Here is a 19,968-nt window from a genome sequence, read left to right on the forward strand (position 1 = left end):
AGTGATTTTGGAGAATTTCTCAAATGTCCTGTGAAGCCCTTGACAGTAGGGATCTTGTTAACTTAAATGAAGAGGAAAAATACTGCTCAGGGTGATGATATAAGTGCTTCAGAAGATAATGGTTTGTGTATCAAAGGCTTAACAGGGGCCTAGGGAAAATTGATGAAGCCCTCAAATATTTTTGTAAAAATTTGTCATTTTTATGATAAGACTATGAAAGTCAAACATGAAATGAAGGATATCGTATTGTGCTAGCATGTAGTTTTATCAGAAGATTCATAGCCAAGTTATCAATCAAGTTCAACTCAGTGTTCATCCAGAAAATTAGCTCCTGGCTGCAATAATAAACCTAAGGTTTTTCAAATACCAGATAAAATTAAACTTGATTTTACAATTTTAAGTTTATCTTCTCAAGATAGAGTCTTTGTGAGACCATTTTGTCCCTATTATTTGCTATCTTGAATGAATGCATTTAAAATCACCCTTTTTCCACCAATTATCTCCTTCAGTAACAAAGACTCCTGCAGTAGCATTGAGACAGACACAACACATACATTAAAAAACCTCATAAATACACCATACCTGTAGTAAGAACATGTCAAATACTTGCAATCTGTGTGTGATTGTATAAAAGAAAGCTTCTTGGCCAGGCATAGTGGCTCACGCCTGTAATCCCAGCACTTTGGGAGGCCAAGGCAGGTGGATCACCTGAGGTCAGGAGTTCTAGATCAACCTGGCCGACATGGTGAAACCCCATCTCTACTAAAAATACAAAAATTAGCCAGGCATGGTGGCGCACACCTGTGGTCCCAGCTACTCGGAAGGCTGAGGCAGGAGAATCACTTGATCCGGGGAGGTGGAGGTTGCAGTGAGCCGAGATCGCACCACTGCACTCCAGCCTGGGCCATGGAGTGAGACTCCATCTCAAAAAAAAAAAAAGCTTCCTAACCAGAGTCTAATAGACATTGCATCCAGTCTTTAAAAATTTACATTCCTGCATCTTAATATGGTTTCTCCCAATGACTGTTTTTACAGAGATCAGAACACTAGGAAGGCTCAGACTTATTTATTGTCACAGTAGTCATGTAAGGAATTGTTCTCCTGTTTAAAATCAAGAACAAGTGTAGTGGCTTAGTATCATCTAGAATTGGGGCAGACAGTCCCAGAAACCAGAGTCTGCAGTGCATCATCCACACTGGCCAGTGCACAGTTACCATCCACGTGAAGAGACAAGAAGACCTGACTCCATGAGTAGAAGCAAACCCGAAAGTGATCCCATTATTAGAATTTGCAGATAGAATTTACACATATATTTTTGGGCCACATCCAACCTGCCACCAGTTTTTGTAAATAAAGCTTTCATGGAACATAGCCATGCTTGTTTGTTTATTATCTATGGCAGGGACGTCCAGTCTTTTGGCTTCCCTGGGCCACATTGGAAGAAGAATTGTCTCAGGCCGCATATAAAATACACTAACGATAGCTGATGAGCTTAAAAATAAATCGCAAAAACAGCTCAATGTTTTAAGAAAGTTTATGGATTTGCGTTGGGCCACATTCAAAGCTGTCCTGGGCCACATAACAGGCCGCAGGTTAGACAAGCTTGGTCTGTGGCTACCTTCACTCTACAATAGTAGAGTTGAGTAGTTGCAGCAGAGATTATGTGACCCATAAAGCCAAAATATTCACTACCTGGTCTTTACCAGAAAAAGTTTGCCGTCACCTGATCTAGAGCCAGGTTTGGAGCAGAGATGTGCTGACATCTTTTGAGTCTCTTACATGCCTCCACCTTCTTTCTTTGCATCAAAAGGACATGAAAGTTTCCATGTCAGTAATAGCAGAGTGGCTTGCCCTCCCACAGCTAAAAATTATATATAAACTCCGGACAAAGCTTTAAAAAAACAACTGTTTGAAGGCACTGCAGAGCAACCAAATGCAGTCAGGGACTGCAAAGGGGAGCTTTCTTGTGTAAGATCCACATTTTTACAGCTTTTCCCCAGTGGGTATTTCCCAGTTCGAGTGGCACAGGGTAGCTAGTACTTAAGCAGAAAGCTTGTGTTGAGTGCAGAGTTTAGGACTGCTAGAGCAGCCAGAAAAAGAGGAGGCAAATCGCAGAAAAGGGATTCAACAAGGAGGGACCCCCTAAAATCTGTTTATAAATTCCCTGAAGTTTTTTTGACCCCCAAATTGTGAATTCACAAGAGAGACGTTATAAAATGCAACAGAAACCAGTAGCTGGCAAGGGTGACAAGACAGCAGAGATTTCAGCTGCTCCTCATTACAGCAGGGCTAGACTTCAAAGTTTGAATCCAATCCTGCTGTGTTACAGGGGATCACTAAACACCTTGGGCATTCCGATGAAACTTCAGAAGGGCCATGCCTTGGGAGTAGAAACCGTGTCCTAGGACTAAGGGCAAATCCAAAAACCCAAGTAGACCAACCAATCTCAGGATGAGTCACCAGTAACTTAATACTCTTCAGAGAAGAAAAAAACCAAGCATCTACAGTGCATCATCCACATTGTCCAGTGGACAGTCAGCGCTACTACACATATGAAGAAACAGGAAGGTGTGACCCAGTGAGTAGAAGCAAACCCTAAAGTGACCCTTTTCTTGGAATTTGCAGACACAGAATTTAAAGCACATATTTTACATATGTTCAGAGATTTAAAGGAAAGTAGGCCAGGCACAGTGGCTCATGCCTGTAATCCCAGCACTTTGGAAGGCCGAGACAGGCATATTGCTTGAGTCGAGGAGTTCCAAACCAGCGTGGACAACATGGCAAAAGCCCACCTCTTAAGGGAAAAAAAAAAAAAAAAAGGAGTGTTAATGATTTAACTGCAAATGGGGAATCTCACATAGAATGGAAACTAATAAAGAATCACATGAAAATGCTAAAACTGAAAGCTGCAATATCTAAGATGAAAAACTCACTGGAGGGTGATAGAACAAATTAATCAGAAGAATAGAAAAACAGTAGAAAAATATGGACAGAGTCTCAGTATCATAGGGACAAATTCAAACAGTCTAACATATGTGTAATTGGAGAGCCAGGAGGAGCAAAGAGAGAGATGGAAACAGAAAAAAAGATTTCAAGAAATAATGGCTGAAAATTTCCCGAATTTAGTGAAACATAACTCACAAATCCAAGAAGTTCAACAAATCTGTAAGTTCAAAGAACACCATATCTAGGTAAGTTGTAGTCAAACTGCTGAAAACCAAAGGTAAAGAGAAAATCTTGAATGCAGCCAGAAGTAAAAGACACGTAAACAGGAGAACAACAATATGAATGATGGCTAACTTTACACATAAACACTGGAGACCAGAAGCCAGAGGAACAGGATCTTTAAAGTGTGGAAAGCAAAAACCTATCAATTTGCCAAAATTAGTTTTCAAATATAAAGTCAAAGTAAGAACATTTTTAGAAAAACAAAAACAGAAATCAACAGCAGCTGTCCTAGAAGGTTTTTCACACTAAAGGAAAATGACCCCACATGGTAATTCAGATCCATAGGAAGAAGTAATAGCCACTAGAAATGGCAAATAGAAACGTATGTTTTTTCTTCTTCAATTATTCAAAATTAACTAATTCAAAAATTATAACACTGGATTGTATAGTTTATAGCCCATATAGATTTAGATTATTTGACAGTGGTAGTACAAAGAATGGTAGGATAACAAGAAATTAGACTTTTGCAAGTCTCTGATATTTTACATGAAGTGGTGCATTTTAAACTAAGTAGACTGTAGAAAAATGTGCAGTAGTCCAGACACAGTGGCTCACACCTGTAATCCCAGCACTTTGAAAGGCCACCACAGGTAGATTTGAGGCCAGGAGTTCAAGATCAACCTGTCCAACATGGCAAAACCCCATATCTACTAAAAATACAAAAGTTAGCCGGGCATGGTGGCGCTTACTGTAATCCCAGCTACTTGGGAGACTGAGGCACAAGAATTGCTTGAACCCGGCAGGCAGAGGTTGCAGTGAGCCAAGATCACACCACTGCACTCCAGCCTGGGTGACAGAGCGAGACTCTGTTTAAAAAAAAAAAAGAAAAATGTGCAGTATATATTATAGTTACAAAAGCAACAACTTAAAAAATAATACAAGCAAGTACAGTTCAAAAGTCAGTAGAGAAGTTAATATACTAAAATTGAACACTAAGAAAAATTCAATCAATGCAAAAGAGGAAAAGAACGGAGGAGCAGGAATTTCAAAAGAAATGGAACAGATACAGGCTGGGCATGGTGGCTCATGCCTGTAATCCCAGCACTTTGGGAGGCCGAGGCAGGTGGATCACCTGAAGTCGGGATTTCAAGACCAGACTGACCAACATGGAGAAACCCCATCTCTACTAAAAATACAAAATTAGCCGGGCGTGGTAGCGCATGCCTGTAATCCCAACTGCTAGGGAGGCTGAGGCAGGAGAATGGCTTGAACCCAGGAGGCGGAGGCTGTGGTGAGCTGAGATCACGCCATTGCACTCCAGCCTAGACAACAAGAGCGAAACTCCGTCTCAATGGTAGACCTAAATCCACATATATTAGTAAATACATTAAATATAAAGGAGCTGAACTGCTGAACCTTCCACTTAAAAGGCAAAGGTTGTCAAAAATCAGGACCCAACTATGTGCTGGTTATAAGAGGACTACTATAAATATAAAAACAAAGAATGCAAAAGGATGTAGTATTCAAATAATAAACAAAAGAGACCCATGTGGTTATATAATATCAGTAAAACAGACATGAAAACAAGGTGGAAGAAGGACATTGTGAGAAGAATATTGAGGAACTTTCTGTGTTGATAGAACTGTTTGACATCTTAGTGGATGATATTCACACAGATATATACATTTGTCAGTTTATCAGATTGTGCTGTTAAGATCTTTGCTTTTCTCTGTATGAGTTTTTCCTTATGAATTTGAAGGAAGAAAGAAAACACAACCCTGTAAAGAACATTGCCAATATAAGTACATCAAAAATGAAAGCTCATACCATAACCTTTATTCCATCTGTGCACTTCTGTCTCATTTTCTCTTACGCTGTTGAAATCAACCCAACACTTTATCTCTTTTTTACTTAATAATATAGTTTTCTTTTCTGTGGTGCTTTCTGGCTTATAACCTTTATTTTCGTTTTCTTTTTTCTAAAACTTAATGTCTCCTTTATTGGAAGTTGGTAGGCTTTTACCTCAGAGGCAGGGGTTTCTCTCACCACAAAGACTTGTAACAGTTTCTGTGTATGGACAGCGAGGTCTGACACACTCACGCAGTTCTTATTCATCTGTTCATCAATTCTTGATAACCTATAGCGTGTCAGATGCTAGGCCCTGAGATAAAATGGCGTGCCTAGCAGACATGCTGACATCCATCATGGAGCTTACAGTTACAACTTCACTTTCTTGAACCCGGGAGGTGGAGGCTGCGGTGAGCCGAGATCACGCCATTGCACTCCAGCCTAGACAGCAAGAGCGAAACTCCGTCTCAATGGTAGACCTAAATCCACATATATTAGTAAATACATTAAATATAAAGGAGCTGAACTGCTGAACCTTCCACTTAAAAGGCAAAGGTTGTCAAAAATCAGGACCCAACTATGTGCTGGTTATAAGGACTACTATAAATATAAAAACAAATAAAGAATGCAAAAGGATGTAGTATTCAAATAATAAACAAGAGACCCATGTGGTTATATAACATCATTAAAACAGACATGAAAACAAGGTGGAAGAAGGACATTGTGAGAAGAATATTGAGGAACTTTCTGTGTTGATAGAACTGTTTGACATCTTAGTGGATGATATTCACACAGATATATACATTTGTCAGTTTATCAAATTAAAATTTAATTTGATAAATTTTAAATTTATCGTAAAACTCAAATTAATACGAAATTTTAAAAGCCAAAAGGTTAAACTCGTTTGATAAGCAGTTCCAGAATCCATAGTTCTGTATGTGGTTTATGTATGTGCACCAAATGCTCCCCTGTGATAATCCCTGCCTGTGTTCAGGGGTAAACCACCATTAACAACAGGATGTAAATACAGTGTCATCAGATCATAAGTAGGGGTCAGGCTTCAGAGTCAGGGTGTAAGACGAAAATTAAGTATAGGCAAAATTCTTGTCATTAAACATTGACATCATATCCAGTGGGTGAGATGCTCACATAGGACGTGTGCCCAAGAACTGAGATTGACTGGGCAAAGAGCTTCACAGTCTCCATCTCACACTCATTGAGAGAAATAGCTCACTGAATCACCCTTGCTGTTCAAATGGTTATTCCTCTCCCTTCTCTTTCCTCCCTGTTGTGTGTCACCGGTTGTGGAGGCCAGGGTGATGAGTGGGAAGAAGCTGTGTATTCAGGGTTAAATTCATGTAAATGAAATGAGATCTGTACCCAGCATTTGAGAATTGCCACATGCAAGGAGATATCAAAAAAGCAAGTCGCAAACTCATCCAAGTAGTGAATGTAAATGTGTACTCATTTCTGAAGGACAATCAGTGTTCAGATTACAGGGTTTTCTTTATGACACCCAAATGCAGCTACTTCTCTGGAGAACTATTTATAGCATTATTTTTATCTCTGTGATAGTTAGGGAAGCCAAAGTTTAAAGGACTATTGAACAAACGAATTTGGGAATTATAACATTGAGTTCAATTAAAAAGCCTTTTTAGCTGAAACAATCATTTATAGCGCCATATTTAATTCCTATAAAACTGTATTCTGAACTATCTTCTGAGAGACATTTCAGTGTTACATTAAAAGTTTTTGCCTTTGGTAATTACTGGTTCATTTGCTTTAAAGCAGCATGTCATTTTCTTTGGCTTAAGAGAAAGATTACTTTTTGTGCAGGGATAATGGGCTTATAAGTCTAGTATAAAACATATTTAACCAGTTTTCCCAATTTTGTTTATTTTTCCCCCTCCTCTGCAGTTCCGTGCCTTAGCACCAATGTACTATCGAGGGTCGGCTGCAGCTATAATCGTTTATGATATCACAAAAGAAGTAAGACTATATAGTTTTCTTTAGATTGTTTTGAAAACTCTCTTTTGGTTGCTTAGATCTCCAGTTGCTCTCCTTTTTTTGCGTTACAGGAGACATTTTCAACATTAAAGAATTGGGTGAAAGAGCTTCGACAGCATGGCCCACCTAATATTGTAGTTGCCATTGCAGGAAATAAATGTGATCTTATCGATGTAAGGTAAGTTATTAGAACGAGAGATTACAATACCTATTATGTGTTCCTTTTCTTAATAAGCAATATCCAGCTTAAGAATCTTGCTTTTATTTTATCTCTGACATTGAAAAATTCGTTTTGGTTGTGTGGTTGGAGTCCTAAAGTTTTAAACTAAAATTAAGATTTCAGGCATTTGGAGCTAATTATATTATGTATACAGACAGGTGTGCAATTTACGGAAATACTGGTTGCATTGCACCCAACATTATCTGAGATCAGAGCAGCCCCCAGGCTCCCATGACTTAGAATACTTGAATGCAGAAAGCGCATTTATTGGCAGTTTCCCTGGGCCACTTCCATCATTCCCAAAGCAAGGGCTTTTTGAAAATTTTGTCTGGGGAAGAAAACCCTGCCATCCCTAATCATTCCGTTAGCTACATTACTAGTGGTACCGAGTTTTGTTTCACTTTGTTTGTTTACCCATGGATGTGGTATAATCGAGAAGACCATGTCTCAGGGCCCATCCAACAGCCATTTAGTCCATCCTTTGTCATCATAAATCTGGTTAACTACTGGGTAGGTGGGGGTACAACTAAGATCTTCATGGGTAGAATTTCTGATATGTAGTTGTTGCCTTCCAGAGAAGTCATGGAGAGAGATGCAAAGGACTACGCCGACTCTATTCATGCAATTTTTGTAGAGACCAGCGCAAAAAACGCGATAAACATAAATGAACTCTTTATAGAAATTAGTGAGTATCTCTGTGCCTTATCCATTTCCTCTGTAAAAGCAGCTTAACACAGAATGATCTTCCTGGTTAGAATTCCTGTCTTACTTAGAGCAGTCTAGTCTCTGATGTTGTGATCAGTGAAATGAGATTGGAGAAGGTAAGAGTAATGGCCAGTTTTCATATCATGTTATAGTTGCTGAAGAGCTGCCGCCCTTCTGGAAAGAATGTTGCTACTGAATAAATAATGCACAGGGTACTGAGGTCATGAAAGCTGTCCCATTTCTTTCTCTATTTAAATATGTTTCTGTTAGTCGTCCAAGGTCATTGAAAATGAACAAAATGAATAAAGGGAAATGAAATGCAGGTATACTTGCACGGTAAGAAAACCCTCAAAAATAATACTAGGTGAGTGAAAGGTAAGACTTGTTTTCCCTTCTCTTTCCCTTCCCTTTCCAGAAGTGTTAATATGATGATACTCGATGGGAGAGGGGCTGGTGCATGCCTTTGGGATCCTCTGTAGATTGTATCTATGTTTATTCATTTCATTCAAATTCATCAAAATATTTATTGGGAGCTGTTCCAGGCTCAGGGGAAATAGCCGTGAAGAAGATAGACGCAGCCCCTGCTCTCCTGGAGCGCACATTCTACAGAGGGAAACAGACAGTGAACACCAGATAAATAGGATCATTTCAGATCATAATAACTGATACAAAGAAAATAATTTAGGATGAAATGAAGGAATGTCTGCAAGCAATTGGGGAAGGTCTCCCTTAGGAGGTGATATCAGAGCTGAGGTCCAAGGAAGCAGGTCCTGTAGAGGTGTGGGGAGTCACATAAACGTGTCAGACTTCCAGGTGGAGAAAAGCAGAAAGCCATCAGAGCAGGGTGGATGTAGCGTTAACATCCACCATGTGGTTGAGAGCCAAGGGGACTGAAGCAGGGAGGGTCCTTTGCCATTGTGTCGAGGAGGGGCATGAACTCCAGAGCCCACCAAGGCCAGGCAAGGATGACCCATGAGCAGAGCAGGCCCAGGTGAAGCCTTGGGAACCCCAGCTCAGGCCAGGCCCAGCTCCATCAGCTGGGGCCACACTGGAATGTGGGCCCCTGGTTGCTGAGGTTGTTTTCACATTTTTTTTTTTACATGTCCCATTGTTTAGATTTGGCCAATCATTTAAGTATTTTCAGAGTACTTTGCAGGCCTAAGGAGCCCATCTGCTGCCAGATATGGCCAGTGAACTACTGATTGCACCCTCCAGCCCGTTCATTTCAGTGTTAAAACGTCATGATGTGCCTGGGCATGGTGGTTGTCACCTATAATCCCAGCTACTCCAGAGGCTGAGGCAGGAGGATCACTTGAGGTCAGGAGTTTAAGACCACCCTAGGCAACATAGTATAACCCTATGTCTAAAAAAATATAAAAATAAAAATACTAGGGCATTGTGGCATGCACCTGTAGTCCCAGCCATTCGGGAAGCTGAGGTGGGAGGATGGCTTGAGCCCAGGAATTTGAGGCTGCAGTAAGCCGTTGATTGCACCACTACACTTCAGCTTAGGTGACAGAGCAAAACCCTGTCTCTTAAAAAAACAAAAATCATGTTTATTGTTGTCCTGGATGTAAATAGCAGGTACCCAGATGGATTTTTGAAAGGCAACATAAAGCCAGTTGGGAATTTTTCACAGCTCAAGCTAAAATATGTAGGTGTGTGGTGTCATGAGTATGTTAAAATTACTGCTATCTTTTTGTGTTCTTTACTTTAGTGGTATTAAAAACAGGAAAGTAGGCCAGACATGGTGGCTCACACCTATAATCCCAGCACTTTGGGAACCCAACATGGGTGGATCACCTGAGGTCAGGAGTTCGAGACCAGCCTGGCCAACATGGTGAAACCCCCCCATCTCTACTAAAAATACAAAATTAGCTGGGCGTGATGGTACATGCCTGTAATCCCAGCTAATTGTGAGGCTGCGGCAGGAGACTCACTTGAACCCGGGAGGTGGAGATTGCAGTGAGCCAAGATCACGCCATTGCACTCCAGCCTGGGCAACAAGAGCAAGACTCCGTCTCAAAAAAAAAAAAAAAAAAAAAAGGAAGATAGTAAACTATACCAACAATGAAAAGTCTTATATAAAAACTAGTATGTACATATTCAATTTAACTGTGAAAAACAAAACCTATATGTTCACAAAAATTAGAAAAATTGAGAGAGATGTACATAGACTTTCTTGTTCACTGGCTTAGTAAAACTGCGTGAGCACAGTGCCTGGCACACTGACTTTGTATTGAAGTATAATAGACATACAGAAATGTGCACGTATCAGAAGTATAAGGCTCACTGAATTTTTACAAACTGAATATACTCCGGTGCTGGCACTCTGGTTGGGACATGGCCATTCCTACACCCAAGGGTAACCATCCTGATACTAATTCTTCAGATTGGTTTATCTGGTTTTGTTTTACATGTATTTTGTACTTTATATTTTTAAAAACACTCTGTTTCCTCTTGTGTGTCTGGCTTCTTTCATTCTGCATTACATTTTTACACCATCCATGTCATTGCATCTAGCTGTGAATGATCCACTCTCATGGCTGGTTTGTGCGTGTCAGTGTCAGAGTCCGAGTTGTGGGGGTAAGGGGGCAGTGAAGAATACCCACAACATAATTATCCATTCTGCTGTTGATAGACATTTGGGTAGCTGTTTCCAATTTAGAGTTATTACAAACAGTACTGCTCTAAACATTCTGATCGTATTCTTGGGTGAACATCTGTACACATTTTTGTTAGGTATATTTATACCCACAAGAAAAATTGCTTGTCATTGAGTATGCATGCATTCAGTACAGCTTTACCGCCAACCAGTTTTCAAAGTGGTAGTTGTACTAGTTGACAACCATACCGGTAGTGTATGAGAAGTCCGATCACCTTCTGTCTCTGGTGGGTAGTCAGTGATCTCCATTTTCATGACAGTTAATGAAGTCGAGCACATTTCCGAATATATGTTTACATTTGTCATATCTACATATCCTCCTTTGTGAAGGGCCTGTTAAGTCTTTTGCCTGTTTTCCTATTGGGTTACCTGCCTTCTTCTCTTCTTAATGTTTTATAGTTCTTTATTTTGGAGATGAGTCACTTATTGACTATGTATATTGGAAGAATCTCCTACTGTATGGCTTGCCTTTGATTTTTTTAGTCAACTCCTTCGATGGATTGAAGTTTTTAATCTTCATATAATCTGACTGATCCTTGTTTTCCTTTATGTTTAGCTGCTTTAGGTTTTTGGTTGCTGTTTTAGAAATCATTACCTGTTCCCAGCTCATGAAAATATTATCTTACTTCTTTTAAAAATATTATTTGTTCAACAATTTTTTGATGTCATATTTCACAGATGTCTCTTAGATACCAGCTATATTTCAATATCCATTTATTGAGAATAATGACAAGAAGCTTGGGTAAAGCTTTTAAACAGATTTGTAGTATATTCACAGCAGTGTCTAGTCATTTGAAAAGTAGTTACAAGACATTGGGAGATACTTTCTCAATGTGGAAACCATGCTGTGTACTCCCCACACAGATCCGCAGACAACTCAAAGTGGTGGAGGCTCAAGGCTTAAGAGAACCTGAGAGTCAGCGGAGAGGCCATCTTAGCCTTGTTAATGTCAAAAGGTGTACATGTCCATTTATTCCATGTTTACAAAATACTTCTGTGTCAGGTATTGTGCTGATAAGATACTGGAAACATAAAGATGGACAAATAGGATCTCTTCCCTAGAAGAGCTTAGGGTCTAATGTGAGGGAGATAGTCATGTAAACAGATATGAGATATGTGTAGTAACCTGTTTCTGGTGTCCTGATTGATTGTAGTGTCTGGGATGTTACAGAGTAAGGAAGTGGGAGGGTGTCAGGAAAGCCTTTGTACAAGAAGCAACCCTTGAGTTATCAGCCAGGTAGGTAGATGGGTGATTTAAGGATTCTCTTGAAATTGTCATTATGCTTCACAGAGCAGTGAAGTGAAACCTGTTCATTCTCATGCATTGTTGGTAGGAGAATATAGTGGCACAGCCTCTTCAGAGAGTAATTTGGCAGCATCTGTCAAAATTTAAATTGCACATCCTTCCTGCATTTGTGCTAGATAGACACTGGAATACAATGTATGTGTCAGACAAATACCCAGGAGTAGAATACCGTGACCTAGCTCTTCCACTCCGGGTATTAATCCTACACACATACTCATAAGTTCAGAAAGATGCTTCTTGCATCTTTTTAATAACATCAAAATATTGGAAACAAACTAAATACCCATCAATAGAGAAATGGTTCAATGAATGGTGGTACATCTACAAATGCAGTATTTTAGAGCTGTTAAAAAGAAGGCAGCAGGCCAGGCACAGTGGCTCACATCAGTAATCCCAGCACTTTGGGAGGCTAAGGCAGGCAGATTGCTTGAGGTCAGGAGTTCAAGACCAGCCTGGCCAACATGGCGAAACCCGGTCTCTACTAAAAATATAAAAATTAGCCAGGCGTGGTGGTACATGCCTCTAATCCCAGCTACTCGGGAGGCTGAAGTGGGAGAATCGCTTGAACCTAGGAAGCTTAGGTTGCGGTGAGCCGAGATCATGCCACTACACTCCAGCCTTAGGTGACAGAGCCGATAGCCTGTCTCAAAAAAAAAAAAAAAAGGTGAAGGTTCTTTCTCCATGTACTATGATGCCACAATCCCCAGAATGTGTTGAGTGAAAGTATCAAGGTGGAGAATGGTGCATATGGTTTGCTTTATTTCTTGCCCCATTTGGCCTTGGAAAGGGGAGATGGGTAGGGATATAGGTGTGCCTGAGTGTTTGTGCATATATGTCTCTGGAAGGCTGCATGAGAAATGGGCCACAGTGGTGGCCTTGTCATGAGACAGAGGGACAACCATGTTCTGACTGAACTTTTTAAAAACAAATCCTATGTATTACCTACTCCAAACAAAATGTTTTTGATGTGTGGCTTTTTTTAATTAAAAAACGTTTACTAAGTGCTGTGTGATATCCTTGTTTGGATCCTGGGGCAGAAGCAGGACATGTAGAAAAACTGATGCTATCTGAAAAAAGGCTGGAGTTAATAGTGATGTGGCAATGTTGAACTCTTCATTTTGACAAATGTCCCATGGTAATATGTCAGCACTGGGGGAAACTGGGTGGGAGGTACACAGGAGCTCTATCATCTTTGCAACTTTTCTATGAATCTAAAATTATTCGAGTATAAAAAGTTTATTAAACTTTTTTTTTACTTCAGTGAAACCTGTCAAATTGCATCTGCAAAATTGTTGTGTCTGAGAAAGTTAAAGCTCACTCCCTTCCCTTTTCTCATCTTGGTTTAGGTCGAAGAATTCCATCCACTGACGCCAACCCGCCATCTGGCGGTAAGGGCTTCAAACTCCGAAGACAGCCTTCAGAGCCAAAGCGGAGCTGCTGCTGACCGAACCTCAGCCTCTCAGACTTGATGATGAAGTAGGTGGTCCTGAAAGTTAACAGGAGGGCTGGGGTCCCTGCCACCAGTTTTCACCTAGCCAGTCTTGAGACTTCTCCGTGCAAAAAGGATTCACAGAAATTGACCAGTTCTGTTCTCCAAAGACTGCAGCAATGATATTTCAGTCTGTGAACTTCTATTATGTAAAGAATCTCTAGTGTACAAAGGGACTACATCGTTGGCTTTTGACCTTGCTGAAAAGGAACATATAATTGTATGGATGGTAGGATTAAGTTGTTGAGTAGTTTTGTAATCAAGATTTTATGTAACATTTGTAAAGGGAAAATTAGCACTTTTGTGGTTCTTAAGGGAAAAGAAAAAGACCTTGTGGAGATTATAATTTCCTTGGTTTCTGTTACCACTGTTAGAGGGAGTTGTATCATTTAACATATAGTAGGATAGTTTAAGTGTAGGGAGGACAATTATTATCTGAAGCTAAAATGGGTTATTTATAGGACTGATGGAAATGATTTCATCTCTGCCATCTCTAAAGCACTTTTCATTGAACATGTTAGTCTAGGATACCTACAGTAAATTAACAATGATAGCAGCAGATGCCTAGCTCATCCTGGGTTTGCTTCTGACCTTGTCATGTGTGTGCCACCAAACACGTTATCGGCAGCTTGTTAAATAAGCTCTCATGATCAAGATGGTGATGGTAGAGAAGCTGCCCGGAATAAACTGAATTTCATATGTTCTAAACTGACTGGCGATGGTTTAAAAAGGAAGAAGAGTGGAAGTGAAGAAGGTGGTGTAAATGCTGTCAATTTTTTTTAACCCAAGTATTTTGGTGGGGAAAAGCAAGTATCTATTGCTTAGCATATGTAAAGTTGTAGTCTATATTTATGGGGCCATTGCTTAAAGATTATAAATTATGTAAATACATTAATAAATTCTAAGTTTCATTTGACATTCCATTGAATCTCGCACCCAGTCTTGCGTATGCCTGCCCAGTTTTCAGCCTCTTAACGGGAGACTCAAGCACATTGGTATTGTATAAAGGTATAGAGCACTTAGCTTACAATCTTTAAAGGTTTCTCTGCCTTCCCTTCTACCCACCCGCCTCCCACCAGATCCCATCTGGAAATCATAATAAAGACATATGCCACTTTGACAAACCTGACTAGTCCTTACTAGCCTGAGGGTAAAAGATTAAGCTCCAACCTCAAGTCATTTACCTGGTCTTGGTAATAAGTTTCTTTTAGCTTGTACAGCATCCTCAGACCAACTGAGGAGCTTTCCTTGTTAACAATTTAGCTTATCTTTCTGTTTCCTTTATTTTTCCCCTGCCTCTGTTAGTGGTTAACACTCTTTTCCCTCAGGGAGCCTAATGAGGTTTTTAATATAATCTAAAAATAAAGCGTTGAAGTGAAGTTGGTGAAAATTTGTTCCTGGTCTAATTTGGCACCCTTCCAACCTGAGTATTGCAGGGGAAGGAAATTTACAAGATTTGATAGGAAATGAAACAGCTTGAATTTCAAACTAAATTGTATTTTCAGAGCTATCCTGAAACTGAACAGCTGAAACTTTAAAAAATAATTGGTATTATTTTGTGCCCACCACTTAATATGGATAGATTTTAATGGGAAAATTATAATTCAGATTAAGTAAAAAACAATTCCCTTTTCCCTGTTGTATATCTTAAGCATTTGGAATTTTTTTTATCTTCTGAAATCATATAAAAAGAATGTCGTTAGTAAAAATTCTAACTTCGTTTTGTTTAAAAGACATGCGGATGCTCCATGCCCCTAGGATTTTGCTTCCTCCCCGGTGCTAAATTAGCAAGCTCCTAGAGAAGCCATGTGATTCCCAGAGCCAGGCGCTTTACACCTAAAGTAGTTTGACTTTCTTCTGTATACATCCAGATGGATCCCAGGCATCTGGGCACCGCCCTGGTATGTCCCTAGAATTCCCACTGCTGGCCCTCTATCTCCACGACAACAAAATAAAAACAGAGGTTGCTTGACTCATTACCAAAGAGGCAAAGCATGTGCGACCCTTTCTGTCTTATTTTACCAAAAGATGGTGCAAATCTATGACCTTCACATTTTTTCCACCAAACCCACCAGTAGCTGTTGGTGATTGCATGGTGTCTCGGTGCATGGGGAAAGGCAAGGTCTTCTGAGCTCATCTTAACTGGTGAGGCATCTGGATGTCTCTGATCTTACTGTGATGTTTTACTGTACCGAGCCCAATGTGGGTCCATCTCATCAGCCCTTTGCTGATTTCATGATTTCTCACCCTCCCTCCCATATGTAGGGTGTGATTCTGTTTTATTATAGCCACATGTTTTATTAACAGAATGAGTGATATGAAGCTTGTACTTATGCATTTCTCGGGCCTCTTCCCTCATTTTCATCAGTCTGTCTAAGAACTTGACTCGGCACTGTTTCTCGTGTAATATCCTTCTAATGCTTAGCAACAACAACAAAAAAATTGCTCTCTCAGATCCATAATCCATACTCAGTGAAAGCAGGGAAAAAATATTTTCACTTATTTTATTTGCTTCTAAAATGCAAAGATGAATACTAAAGTCAGAAGCGGTGTTTCATTTTGAACACATTTTGGATTATTAAGCTGACTAAGCAATGATCTAATACACATTTCATATTTTCTTTATAATAATTTCTTATGGAGAAGAGGCTATATTTCAAAGGAATTGAGACATACTCCCATCTATAAACATGTTTTGGTTTTCTTACGATACAGGGCCATTTTTTTAAAAGTCCCAGGACTGAACAGAAGAGTAAAATTATGAATTAGCTGCTACTGTATGTTGATTCTTTTTGGAGAAATTGAAATAAGCTCTTTGCAGGCGTCCAATCCTAGAAACCAATGGTCTCCAGAACTCTCCTTTCACACAAGTGTTTTTCTGATTCTATGATAACTAATTAACTATCATCTGGTGATTAAAAGAACATTAAGATTATGATTAAGTGTCCATCACCTGCTTATCGGCTGTGGTCAGGATAAGTTTTACACGAAGCAGGTGAAAGATTTAGTTCTTTTCAAAGTAACTTATTTTCTTGTGACCCGTTTATGATGTTGTTTGAAGTCCCTGTTTCCCATTGTGTATGCACTTTCTGGATGTCTGGAAGGATCGGGACTTTTCTGTGAGAGGCTTGAGTGCCTCCTCTATGTGAGCTGGTGTCCTTCTTGAAGTTGTCAATTCCTCTTACTCTTAAATATCTAAAGGGAAAGGAAACCACCTTTAATTTCAGAACTTCTCTTTACGTCTTGTATGTGTTTCTTTTCTGTTCTCAAGGAGGAAAATTGGTCTAGGAGGCCTTCTAAATTAAACTCTGGGAAATATAGTAATGAAAATATCCTTTAGCTAACTTTCCTGTAACTGTCAAACCAAAATGTCAGTATTTTTAGGGCATCGTGTTAAAATAAGCAGTTTAGATTCCGACGACACTGCACTAATTGGCATGTCAGCCTCCAGCTCAGAAAGGCATTTGCTCATGGTTACAGGTATCTTTTAGATGCTAAGAGTGAGTTACAGAATTCTTTTTGGTACTTTCACTTATTCTTTCAGAATATATCAAGGATGTGATTTATGGGCCCTTAAGAGTATAAGATATAGGTGCACAGTATGTTACTTAAGTAACGGATGAGCCCCCCTAAACATCCACGTGTCTCTGCAGGAACCTGTGTAAGTATTGCGAAAACCCTTTTCTTCCAGGGAAAAATTATTGGAAATTCCTTAACTGAGCTATACTTGGTACTTGCTCTAGAACATTTGGGTAATGACAAACTCAGGCTGGCTCTCCTCTCTAACCTCACTGGGCTATAAATGTTCCTTCTAACTCTGTAATGAAAGTTCAATGACAAACTAGATAGTGAACCTGTGAAAGTCATTATTTACATTTGCTTTAAAGGGACAGTTTTACCGTTCGACTTCAAGAGTTTTTCTACCTCTTTAACAGTTAATATTTTTTAAAGGAAGAAATGGAATGTACCTTCAGGGGTCAAGCTGTTAACTGTATACCTGCCTCCAGTTAGCTTGGTTTATCGAAAGGATTTTTAAATGATTCAAGATAATGTTTAGGATATTTGTTTTAACTCCTGCTGTGCTGTGATTTAAAAAAAAATAGTCTAAGAAACAAATTTATCCATGAGATAAACATTATATTTTATAGTTTTAGAAAAAAGGGTTGGGGGTGGAATTTAGCCTAGAACTTAAAGAAACAACCTCTGCGAATTTCTCTTGACAGCGGAGTTGCTTGTCTTGACTTCTAATGATAGAAATCCAGGCAGTTTGATTATCCAATTTGCAAGAAACTTTAATGGAATTCTGGGGCATTTGTCCTGTTTTATGTGCAAATGAAAGTCTAAAAAATATGAGAAAGATATTACATTTTTCAGGAGCCTCCATTTTTTCAGTCTAAGAGAATGATAAGTGAGAGACCTATTGTGATGAAGTTGCATTAGACATAATGTGGAAAGTGAATAAATAGAACCAAGAATCTTCATATATCTCTGTTGGTCTTTCAGGATTCTCTTAGCATATAGGAAAATGATTTACCTTCCAGATCTCGAAGGACTTCCAGTAGCATAGATCAAGTTTAATTTGATGGTCTGTACCATCAGAAATAACTAACGTCTGTTTTCTTTCCTTTTAGAGTATAATCAATTATGGATAGGCCAGAATATTTTTGGCTTCAAAACAAAAGGATTCATAAGCTTAAAAAAACAAAAATCCCAAACCTTCCATCTATCCCTTTTATTACGTTGAACATTTTAGATAGTAAGATTAAGATGTATCATTAGTATATGGTGAAATTAAAACCGTGGTGTCTAATAGATTTAACAAAAATGTTTAATTTACTGCAAGTTCATTTTTAGATCTGTGTGGTGCCCAGTACTCCACAAAATGCATCATAATTGAAACAACAAAATTATTTTCATGAGCAAGAATTCAAGTGCCCAGGCCTATCAGCCAATTAAAAGCCGTAAGATAGTAATGATTTTTTTCTTTTTTTTTTTTCTTTTTTTAGATGGAGTCTCACTCTGTCGCCCAGGCTGGTATGCAGTGGCGCGATCTCAGCTCACTGCAGCCTGTCTCCTGGGTTCAAGCAGTTCTCCTGCCTCAGCCTCCTGAGTAGCTGGGATGACAGGCATGCACCACCATACCCAGCTAATTTTTGTATTTTTAGTAGAGATGGGGTTTCACCATGTTTGCCAGGCTGGTCTCGAACTCCTGACCTCAGGTGATCCGCTTGCCTCGGCTTCCCAACATTCTGGGATTACAGACGTGAGCCACCGCGCCCAACCAGTAACAATTTTTTTAAAGGGCCTTTCTTAATTGACAGTTTTAAGCTGTAGACATTAATATTCTAACAAACAAAACATGCCAGTTTTACTGATTCCACTTTTTGCTTGATTCAGGAACTTTTCATTGTTTGGGGAAACTTTTGAATGCAGTACTGTGGAGGAAATCATCCTTAAAATAGCATTTCACACATAGGGCCAAAATTGAAATTGTCAAGGAAACCCCTCAGCATCTAACATCATCTTGTAGAAGAGCTGGGCATATCTCTTCCTCTAGGCCAATTCAGAGGCCACTGGCCACCCAAGTAGAGTGGGGCCCACTGGCATGAGTAGTCCCTGTGCCCATGCCCATGGTGGTGCTTGACTTTGCTTTGGGGCTTAATCCTAGTATCATTTGGCCATTAATTTTTAATTAAGTTTATACTTGAATAATCAGTTTTACTCCTCAAAAATTTTGAAGCCAGCACTGACTTTGTTTATATTCACTTACCTTGTATATGAACTTATGACATTAGAGTTTGTGAAACTGTCTTAACGTGGCTCATACACGTGATGTCAGAGGGACTGGTCAGTTCTTTACAGGGTGAATTAATCGGCAGCTGGCTAGTCAGAGCAACTGATGGGTGGCTTTTTTTTTTTTTTTTTTTTTTTGAGACGGAGTCTCGCTCTGTCACCCAGGCTGGAGTGTAAGGGCGCGATCTCGGCTCACTGCAACCTCCGCCTCCCAGGTTCAAGCAATTCTCCTGCCTCAGCCACCTGAATAGCTAGGATTACAGGCGCCCGCCACCACACCTGGCTAATATTTTTTGTATTTTTAGTAGAGACAGGGTTTCACCATGTTGGTCAGGCTGGTCTCGAACTCCTGACCTCACGATCCGCCCGCCTCGGCCTCCCAAAGTGCTGGGATTACAGGCATGAGTGGTGGCTCTATTTTTAAACCATTCGTTATGCTGTGTAGACAGAGCTTTATTGCCCTGGAAAAGATTTTTTTTTTAACTCTCATGCAGTTCAGTCTTTCCATCATTTCACTTTGTGAGTCTCTCACATAATTGTCAATCATTCCTCTGACCTTCTTAAGAATTTACATCTTACCGTCTCTGTGATTGAAGCAGACTTCTCACTTTATTTCCCTTAGGGTCATTTTTCTGTGGGCTCTCCCTTAGAGACACATGGCCACAGACAACTCCTTCGCATATGTAATATGCCTTCCCCTGCGGCCTTCCGTGGTCACAGCAACAGGGACTGCTCACCCCCTCCAGCTGGGGCTTTTCTAACAAGCA

The 19,968-nt window shown here is 39.7% G+C and overlaps 1 protein-coding gene across 1 annotated transcript in view; it reads left to right on the forward strand.

The window, feature by feature from the left end:
• Positions 1–14,329, forward strand: part of RAB22A (RAB22A, member RAS oncogene family) — a 53,528-nt gene extending 39,199 nt beyond the window's left edge. The window contains exons 4-7 of the mRNA XM_004062430.5: positions 6,934–7,005; positions 7,095–7,201; positions 7,819–7,928; positions 13,266–14,329. Of these exons, the coding sequence (XP_004062478.1) occupies positions 6,934–7,005; positions 7,095–7,201; positions 7,819–7,928; positions 13,266–13,363 (387 nt within the window). The 3' untranslated portion in view covers positions 13,364–14,329. The remainder of the gene's footprint in view (positions 1–6,933; positions 7,006–7,094; positions 7,202–7,818; positions 7,929–13,265) is intronic.
• The last annotated feature ends 5,639 nt before the right edge of the window (positions 14,330–19,968 follow it).

The sequence above is a fragment of the Gorilla gorilla genome, chromosome 21 (assembly GCF_029281585.2).
Source record: "Gorilla gorilla gorilla isolate KB3781 chromosome 21, NHGRI_mGorGor1-v2.1_pri, whole genome shotgun sequence".
NCBI classification, from domain to species: domain Eukaryota; kingdom Metazoa; phylum Chordata; class Mammalia; order Primates; family Hominidae; genus Gorilla; species Gorilla gorilla.